This window comes from Scylla paramamosain, chromosome 2 (assembly GCF_035594125.1).
Source record: "Scylla paramamosain isolate STU-SP2022 chromosome 2, ASM3559412v1, whole genome shotgun sequence".
Taxonomy (NCBI): domain Eukaryota; kingdom Metazoa; phylum Arthropoda; class Malacostraca; order Decapoda; family Portunidae; genus Scylla; species Scylla paramamosain.
The window spans coordinates 26,637,084-26,647,359 of NC_087152.1; the positions used below are offsets into that span (position 1 = coordinate 26,637,084).

At 39.9% G+C, this 10,276-nt stretch overlaps 1 protein-coding gene across 3 annotated transcripts; it reads left to right on the top strand.

Moving 5' to 3' along the window:
- Positions 1 to 622: 622 nt before the first annotated feature.
- On the top strand, positions 623 to 8,104 carry LOC135112558 (uncharacterized). Of its 3 annotated transcripts, none has more exons than XR_010274457.1 (3): positions 623 to 7,448; positions 7,643 to 7,760; positions 8,074 to 8,104. XR_010274457.1 is itself a non-coding variant. In XM_064027012.1 (3 exons), the coding sequence occupies exon 3, from the start codon at positions 1,716 to 1,718 to the stop codon at positions 7,035 to 7,037; it is 5,322 nt and encodes a 1,773-aa protein (XP_063883082.1). In that variant the 5' UTR covers positions 623 to 1,008; positions 1,203 to 1,320; positions 1,634 to 1,715; the 3' UTR covers positions 7,038 to 8,104. The 3 variants fall into 3 exon arrangements, 1 of the variants encoding a protein (XP_063883082.1); XM_064027012.1 differs by having other exon boundaries at positions 623 to 1,008; positions 1,203 to 1,320; positions 1,634 to 8,104; XR_010274466.1 differs by having other exon boundaries at positions 623 to 1,818; positions 7,643 to 8,104.
- The last annotated feature ends 2,172 nt before the right edge of the window (positions 8,105 to 10,276 follow it).

Consider the following 10,276-nt stretch of genomic DNA (forward strand, 5'->3'; position numbering starts at 1 on the left):
TGCGCAATGACTTAACCTGCTCTCGTGCCCACGCTCTTGAATCTTCCGAGTTTTCCACCATCTGGCTACGACTACAAAGTCACTCTCATACTAAATTTATCTGTGCTGTATACCTCTCACCTAACTCCTCTGACTATAAGAAATTGTTTGACTATTTAATTTCCAAAGTGGAACACATTCTGACCCTCTTCCCTTTTGCAGAAATCTCCATTCTTGGAAACTTTAATGTTCACCACCAGCTTTGGCTTTCCTCTCCCTTCACTGACCATCCTGGTGAACTAGCGTTCAACTTTGCTATCCTCCACGACCTAGAGCAATTGGTGCAACAACCTACTCGTATTCCTGACCGTCTTGGAGATACGCCCAACATTCTTGACTTTTTTCCTGGTCTCTAATCCTTCTGCTTATGATGTCACCCTTTCTTCTCCGTTGGGCTCCTCCGATCACAATCTCATATCTTTATTTTGTCCTATCACTCCAATCCCTTTTCAGGATCCCCCTAAGCGAAGGTGCCTCTGGCGTTTTGCCTCTGCTAGTTGGTGGGACCTGACGAGGTATTTTGCTGATTTTCCTTGGAATGTCTACTGCTTCCGGATCAGAGACCCGTCTTTGTGTGCTGAGTGCATGTAACATGATTATGCGCATGTTAAGTTAAGTTTATTTTACGTTCGTGCTACCCGTCAGTGGTATGGTTCCAATATTATTTGTTTTATTTCTCTTAATATACTTCTTATTGTATGCTGAACGAGTTTACACCAACTATGTATGTATTTGTCCGTAAATTGTGTATTTGATATTTGATGTGATAAAAATACTGTATAAGTAGACTACAATGGATTTGTTAAAGAGTATAGTTTATGCGGAGTGGCACACGGTTGTTGTGGAGGCCCGCGCGGCCTGATATAGACACTGACAGACAGGAGAGTGAGACAAGTGGAGACGGTTTGCTAGCTACGGGTCTCCCTCGTAGGACTCGGGAATAAGGTCGCCCCTCCTGTTCTATAGACTGTAAGTGTTATAACCTTTACATGATTATTGTTCAGGGTTATCTTCATAGTAGTTACAATTTGCTTCATGTGCTCAACATTATTTCTGTACCACTTGTTATCAATCATGGGTTATTAGTGCCTATGATTGTGTTTATTAAATTATACTAATCATATGATCAGGGAATGAGATATTGACATGTCTGTGGTTTGTAGGGTTATGAAAGTGAGACGTCAGTGGATTACCTATCAATTATCAAAGCACCAGTGACGTATCCGGCTGTTGGGGATTCCACGCCATAGTATTTTCAACACAACTGACGCTGGCAATGTTGTGAGTGTTATGGTTATTGTGTATTTGTGTGATTTTTGTCATGCTATGATTTACAGTGATATGTATGAGGATTTTCTGAGCTTTATAATGATGTGAGTCACACAGGGTATTTATCCATTGTTTGGGAGGTTTATCATATTGTGAACTGCAGAGATATTTTTGTGATTTCTGTACTTATTATACTATGAGGTACATGGGAACTATTCAAGGTCTGATCATGTTATGTAGTGATTATTTTTGTATTTTTAGTGTTTCTACGCTCATATGATTTTACCATGATTTGGTATCGGGCTGATTTATCCTGGACCCACAGGTTGGAACGCTACAATAAATGTTGCAACACATTGCTCGCCTGTGGATTGCCCTAACGCTACATTCCAACAACACCCACAACCATGCCCAAGACGGAGGACCTTGAGCGCCGACGGAGACTACGAGGGACAGCCCGTGGAAAGCTAACTAGGAAGTGTAACCTACTCTCTGAGCAAGTGAAGCAGGGTAAGCCATCTAGCATTATTGAGGATTATTATGAGGAAGTAAAGGACGCTTTTCGGGAACTCGAGAGACGACACGAGGATGTGATGGACGCATTATGTGAGAGTGATCAAGAGGAGGAGGACTTTAATGGAAAACTTAAGAATGAAGAACAGTATATAGTTCAGGCAGAATTGTTGAAGACAGGTGCTTGTGAGACTTTATTACAGCTATGTAAAAAGGAAAAGGAGACAGCCTTAACAGATAGTGCAACTAAGGTTAAGGTGAAGCCAATAGAACCTCCTAAATTTGAAGGTGACATACGCCAATACCAGACATTTCGCAGCAACTATGATAAAATAATGACTGTCAATTATGGGGAAAATGCCTTTGCCTTAAAACAGTGCTTATCAGGTGAAGCGCTAAGTGTAGTACATGGAGTAGATGATGATTACAAGGAAATGTTCCGTCGTCTTGACCAAAGGTATGCTGATCCAGTTAGATTGACAGATACTGTTATCAACCAACTGCAAGAATTAAAGCCAATTGCTGAAGGCAATACTGGTAAATTTGTAGAAACCGTGGAAGTCATAGAAAAGTGCTGGACTGACATGAGTAAAAATAATTTAGAAGTACAGATGTCCACTGTAATTGTGATAAGCTTAATTGAGAAAATACTTCCACCCCAACAAAAAAGAGAGTGGACTAAGATCTACCAAAATCTGTCAAATAAAGTAAATGCTTTTCCTGAGTTGTTAAAGTATTTGAAGGAAGAAAAGAATGTCCTTGATTATATAGACAAAGATGTTCGTAAGAGGTCACATAATTCCAAGGCTACTGTTCATAGTGTAGAGGTAAAAGAGGATGACAGTCAAATTATGAGAACATTGCAAAAGTTGCAACTTCAACAAGCAGAACATCAGGCTAACATGGAAAGTATAATGCAGAAGTTCACTCAAACACTATCTAGTGGGGGTTCACAGGTTGGACGTCATAGACAAAACTACGGAAACCCCAACTTTTGTTGGTATCACAATTCTGATTCGCACACTATCAGTCGCTGTAACACATTTCATAATTTGGAACCCTCAAACAAGATGGAGGTTTTACGGAAGAACCATGTTTGTTTTCACTGTTTGGCAATGGGACACAGTTCTAAGGATTGTCAGGAAAAACGCAGTTGCTACATGAAGTTAGGAAATGGTAATGTTTGTGGTAAGCCACATCATCCGAGACTTCACTATTTGCTTTATCAAAATGATATTAATATTCACACCAACAAGTCAGATGGTTGTACTTTGCTGATGATTGGTCAAGTTAACTGTAAAGATGACTCATTAGTAACTCTTTTTGATCCCGGCAGTACAAGTAGCTTGGTGACTCATCGCAAAGCACGGGACTTAGGATTATGTGGCACACCATATAACATCACTATGACAACAGTTGGAAATGTAAGTGATACTGTATTCACTAAAATGTATAAAATGCCTCTTGTAGATGAGACAGGTAAACAATATTTAATACAATGTGTAGGAATGGATGAAATCACTTCAGAAGTTAATCCAGTCCCTATGGACATAATTCTTTCTCAGTTAGGAGTTTCTCAGTCAATGCATATTTTCCGTCCTCATGGGAGAGTTGATCTTTTGATTGGTGCTGACAGTTGTGACATCATTCCTACAACTGTTAAAACTGTAGGGAAATTGCAACTCATGAAAGGTCCCTTCGGCTATTGTGTCAGAGGATCGCACCCAGAACTCAAAAATGAATATACAGAGCACTATGTGGCTCAAGTAAACCACATGTCCTTAACATCTAACACTTTTGAAATTCAAGGGGAGATCTGTAGAACTTTTAAGGAGGATATAGATAATTTGTTTGCAATGGATCACCTAGGCACAAATTGTAGACCCAAATGTACCAATTGCATTAACTGTAAAGACTGCAATAGAGAGACGCACATAACTGTAAAGGAAGAAGAAGAAATGAAATTGATTCTCAGTGGACTTGAATATCAGGAGAAAGAGAAGACCTGGACTGTACATTACCCTTGGATTAAAGATCCACATCATTTGCCGAATAATTTTGGGGTAGCACTAATGAAACTTAAAGGTACGGAAAAGCGACTGAAGAAGTTGGGCAGTAGGTCAACAGAAAATTACAAGGTACAAATTGATGACATGTTAAAGAGAGGTGTTGCTAGAAAACTAAATAGGGAGGAGTTAAATTGGTACAAAGGTCCAGTGCACTATTTGTCTCATCATGAGGTGTTGAAACAAAGTTCAGCTTCCACCCCTACTCGCATTGTATTTAATGCTTCTGCCTCATATAATGGTCATGTGCTGAATAATTATTGGGCTAAGGGTCCCAATGTAATGAACAGTCTTTTTGGTCTTTTACTTAGATTCAGAGAAGGTTCCATAGCATTTGTTGGAGATATAGCCAAGATGTTTAATAGCATCAGGTTATCTGAATTTGACAGTCACGTACACAGGTTTCTTTGGCGAGACTTTGAGGATCGGGCCCCAGACCACTATGCCCTCACAGCAGTTCCCTTTGGAGACATTTGTAGTCCGGCTATTGCTATACTTGCTATGAGACAAACAGCTGAGAAATGCAAGGAGGAATTCCCTGAAGCAGCCAACGTAATTGTGCAAGATAGTTACATGGATGATATCATACATAGCATGAATGATACAGAGAAGGCTAGTCAGATCATAAAGGATGTTGAGCTTATTCTGAACCGTGGAAACTTTCACATGAAGGAGTGGATCATAAGTGGGAAGACCCAAGTTGGAAATGATGTGGACTTGTCAGGTATACCAGGAGAAAAGGTTCTGGGATTAGTATGGAACCCTGTAGAAGATGAAATAAGTTTCAAGATGAAAATGAAAAGTACGTGTAAACAGACTTGCAGTGTTGAAGTTAAGAGTAATTCCGATGAACCACAAAATCCACTAACTAAAAGAAAGGCTCTTAGTTACATATCAACAATATTTGATCCCATGGGGTTTGTTACACCAGTGACTTTACGTGGTAAACTGTTGATGAGACAAATCATTGAGTACATTGATGAGAATGGACGGAAATTAGACTGGGATGATCCTTTACCTGAGGAATTTATAGGGAAATGGTACAAATTCTGTCATGATATGCATGAATTGGGAACTATTAAATTGCCTAGATGCATTTGTAATGCTGAATTAGTTGAACCAACCCTGATACTGTTTAATGATGCGAGCACCCTAGCATATTCTGCGTGTGCTTATGCACGTTGGCGTGTTGGGAAAGATAAGTATCAATCAAAGCTACTTGCAGCCAAAAGCAGACTCGCACCAATTAAGACACAGACTATTCCCAGACTGGAGTTGTCCAGTGCAGTTCTTAGTGTTCGCCTCCGCAATACAATAATGAACGAAACTAACATCAGATTTGATCATGTTCACCACTTTACTGACTCTGAGATTGTGCTTTCACAAATAACAAAACACAATATTAAGGCTGGAACTTATGTTGCAAATAGAATTGTAGAAATAAAAGAAAGCTCCTTGAGTAATGAATGGCACTGGATCTCGACTGAAGTAAACATAGCTGACCTAATGACCCGTTCAAGTAAATTTGTTGATATGGGTCCAACGTCATGCTGGCAGTGTGGACCCACTTTCTTAGAATTACCATTTTCTCAATGGCCCATGAAGTCAATCTCTCCAACACCAGAGATAAAGTCCATCATTAACACAGCTGAAGTAAACAACTGGCATATTAATGACTGCAATATGTTTGACATAGACAGATTTAATTCATACCGCAAAATTATAGGAGTCACTGCAAGAGTTTTGAATGCCCTTCATGCGCGTTCTTTCAAGGGAATCCTGGCATCACCAACAGTAGATCAACTTAAACAAGCAGAAATATTATGGATCAAAAGAGCCCAGATTTCTTTAACAGACAACTGGGAAAAAAGGTTCAAGCGGTTAGGTCCATTTTGTAAGGATGGAATAATATATGTAGGATCAAGAATTGCTGCATGGCTGAAGAATAATTACAATAATGAAGCTTTCATTCTACTTCCCACTAAACATAGACTCACAGAGGTGTGCATTAAGGATATTCATGATAAAGACCATGGAGGGATTGAATCTACTCTATGTAAACTACAGGCTAAATTTTGGATTCCTCAAGCTAGAAAGTTAATCAAATCAGTTAAATCTCGCTGCGTGACATGCAGACGTTTAGAAAAACAAGTGATTGGACAAAGCATGGGACCAGTACCAGAAGAAAGGTTGAAACCTTCACCTCCCTTTTACCATTCTGCTCTTGATCTATTTGGCCCATTAATGATTAAGGATACAGTCAAAGGAAGATGTAAAAAAAAGGTGTATGGTGTTGTAGTAAATTGTCTCAGCACAAGAGCATCATATGTTGACTTAGTAGAAGGGTATGATACTGACAGTCTCATCACTACTCTTCGTAGGTTTACAGCCATCAGAGGCTTCCCTCACTCAATGTATTCCGACCATGGTTCACAACTCAAATTGGCAAGTAAAGAAGTTTGTTTCTTGACTCAAGACCAGGAAAAATTATCACAATTTAGCCGAGAAGGCGGTATGGAGTGGAAATTTACAAAATCTGCTGATGCTCCATGGGAGAATGGGTGCTCAGAAGCTATGGTAAAATTGGTGAAGAGAGTTATGACCAGAGTAATAGGTGACAGTACATTGACATTTGGTGAATTACAATCAGCAATGTTTGAGATTGCAAATATGTTGAACGAGAGACCAATAGGTATGAAAAATGGTTCAGACTGTACTAAGGGATCTTATCTTTGTCCAAATGATCTAATACTAGGGCGTGCAAGTGTACACACACCAGAAGGTGTATTTGACAGCAGTACAAACACAAGGACTCGCCAAAGGTTCATCAATGCAATTGTAAAATCCTTCTGGAAGAAATGGATGATGCATTATTTTTCAACATTAATTGTACAACAAAAATGGCATTGTGAGAAAAGAAATCTCCGAGTGGGAGATATTGTTTTGGTGCAGGATAGTAATAATTTGAAAGGGCATTGGAAACTTGCTGAAGTGTGTCAAGTTTTACCGAGTTCTGATGGTAAGGTTAGAGATGTACAAATTAGATACAAGTTACAAAGCGGAAATAGCATGTATAAGGGTCATCAAGATATAAAGGTTAACAGATCTGTCCACAAACTTGTGTTGATACTTCCGATCGAAGAACAATAATTTTAATTCTTTTTCTTGGGGTGGGGAGTGTAACATGATTATGCGCATGTTAAGTTAAGTTTATTTTACGTTCGTGCTACCCGTCAGTGGTATGGTTCCAATATTATTTGTTTTATTTCTCTTAATATACTTCTTATTGTATGCTGAACGAGTTTACACCAACTATGTATGTATTTGTCCGTAAATTGTGTATTTGATATTTGATGTGATAAAAATACTGTATAAGTAGACTACAATGGATTTGTTAAAGAGTATAGTTTATGCGGAGTGGCACACGGTTGTTGTGGAGGCCCGCGCGGCCTGATATAGACACTGACAGACAGGAGAGTGAGACAAGTGGAGACGGTTTGCTAGCTACGGGTCTCCCTCGTAGGACTCGGGAATAAGGTCGCCCCTCCTGTTCTATAGACTGTAAGTGTTATAACCTTTACATGATTATTGTTCAGGGTTATCTTCATAGTAGTTACAATTTGCTTCATGTGCTCAACATTATTTCTGTACCACTTGTTATCAATCATGGGTTATTAGTGCCTATGATTGTGTTTATTAAATTATACTAATCATATGATCAGGGAATGAGATATTGACATGTCTGTGGTTTGTAGGGTTATGAAAGTGAGACGTCAGTGGATTACCTATCAATTATCAAAGCACCAGTGACGTATCCGGCTGTTGGGGATTCCACGCCATAGTATTTTCAACACAACTGACGCTGGCAATGTTGTGAGTGTTATGGTTATTGTGTATTTGTGTGATTTTTGTCATGCTATGATTTACAGTGATATGTATGAGGATTTTCTGAGCTTTATAATGATGTGAGTCACACAGGGTATTTATCCATTGTTTGGGAGGTTTATCATATTGTGAACTGCAGAGATATTTTTGTGATTTCTGTACTTATTATACTATGAGGTACATGGGAACTATTCAAGGTCTGATCATGTTATGTAGTGATTATTTTTGTATTTTTAGTGTTTCTACGCTCATATGATTTTACCATGATTTGGTATCGGGCTGATTTATCCTGGACCCACAGGTTGGAACGCTACAATAAATGTTGCAACACATTGCTCGCCTGTGGATTGCCCTAACGCTACAGTGCATAACTGAGGTGATAGTGTCTGGCATGGAAGTGTACAGTCCTCACTCTTTTTCTCGTCCTAAACCTTCTAAACCTTGGTTTAACACAGCTTGTTCTCGTGGTATACATGGTAGAGAGGTGGGCCACAAAAGGTACTTAAGCCTTCCATCACCAGAATCTCATGCAATTTATATTTCTGCCTGAAACCATGCCAAGTCTGTTCTCCAACTAGCCAAAACTCCTTCATTAACAGAAAGTGTCAAAACCTTTCAAGATCTAACTCCCCTCGTGACTTCTGGCATCCAGCCAAAAATATCTCCAATAACTTTTCTTCTTCTTTCCCTCCTCTGTTTCAACCAGATGGCACCTCTGCTATCACATCTATTTCTAAAACTGAACTCTTTGCTCAAACCTTTGGTAAAAACTCTACCTTGGACGATTCTGGGCTTGTTCCTCCCTCTCCTCCACCTTCTGACTACTTCATACCACCTATTAAAATGATGTTTTCCATGCCCTCGCTGCCCTAAACCCTCGGAAGGCTTATGGACCTGATGAGGTCCCTCCTATTGTTCTCCGAAACTGTGCCTCCGTGCTTGCACCTTGCCTAGTCAAACTCTTTCAGCTCTGTCTGTCAACATCTACCTTTCCTTCTTGTTGGAAGTTTGCCTACATTCAACATGTACCTAAAATGGGTGACCGTTCTAATCCCTCAAACTACCGTCCTATTGCTTTAATTTCCTGCCTATCTAAAGTTTTTAATCTATCCCAACAGGAAGATTCTTAAACTTCTATCACTTCAGAACCTTCTATCTGATCGCCAGTATAGGTTTCGTCAAGATCGCTCTACTGGTGATCTTCTGGCTTTCCTTACTGAGTCTTGGTCATCCTCTTTTAGAGATTTTGGTGAAACATTTGCTGTTTCCTTGGACATATCAAAAGCTTTTGATAGAGTCTGGCACAAAGCTTTGATTTCCAAACAACCCTCCTACGGCTTCTATCCTTCTCTCAGTAACTTCATCTCAAGTTTCTTTTCTGACCATTCTATTACTGCTGTGGTAGACGGTCACTGTTCTTCTCCTAAATCTATTAACAGTGGTGTTCCTCAGGGTTCTGTCCTGTCACCCACTCTCTTTTTATTATTCATTAATGATCTTCTAAACCAAATTTCTTGTCCTATCCACTCCTACGGTAATGATACCACCCTGCACTTTTCCACATCTCTTCATAGACGTCCAACCCTTCAGGAGGTAAACATTTCACGCTGGGAAGCCACAGAACGCTTGACTTCTGACCTTTCTAAAATTTCCGATTTGGGCAGAGCAAACTTGGTATTGTTCAATGCCTCAAAAACTCAATTCCTCCATCTATCAACTCGACACAACCATCCTGACAACTATCCCCTCTTCTTCAATGACACTCAACTGTCCCCCTCTTCTATACTGAACATCCTCGGTCTCTCCTTTACTTATAATCTCAACTGGAAACTTCACATGTCATCTCTAGCTAAAACAGCTTCTATGAAGTTAGGTGTTCTGAGACGTCTCCGCCAGTTTTTCTCGCCACCCCCCCGTAGTTGCTAACTCTGTACAAGGGCCTTATCCGTCCATGTATGGAGTATGCTTCACATGTCTGTTGGGGTTCCACTCTTACAGGGTGGAATGAAAAGCTTTTCGTCTCATCAACTCTTCTCCTCTAACTGACTGTCTTCAGCCTCTCTCTCTCTCACCGCCGCAATGTTGCATCTCTAGCTGTCTTCTACCGCTATTTTCATGCTAATTGCTCTTCTGATCTTGCTAACTGCATGTCTCCCCTCCTCCCGCGGCCTCGCTGCATAAGACTTTCTTCTTTCACCCCTATTCTGTCCACCTCTCTAATGCAAGAGTTAACCAGTATTCTCAATCATTCATCCCTTTCTCTTGTAAACTCTGGAACTCCCTGCCTGCTTCTGTATTTCCACCTTCCTCTGACTTGAATTCCTTCAAGAGGGAGGTTTCAAGACACGTATTCATCAATTTTTGACTACTGCTTTGATTCTTTTATGGGACTGGTATTTCAGTGGGCATTTTTTTTTATTGATTTTTTTTCTGTTGCCCTTGGCCAGTGTCCTTCTTACATAAAAAAAAAAAAAAAAGGATATAAAGGAATCACAGCAGGTGGA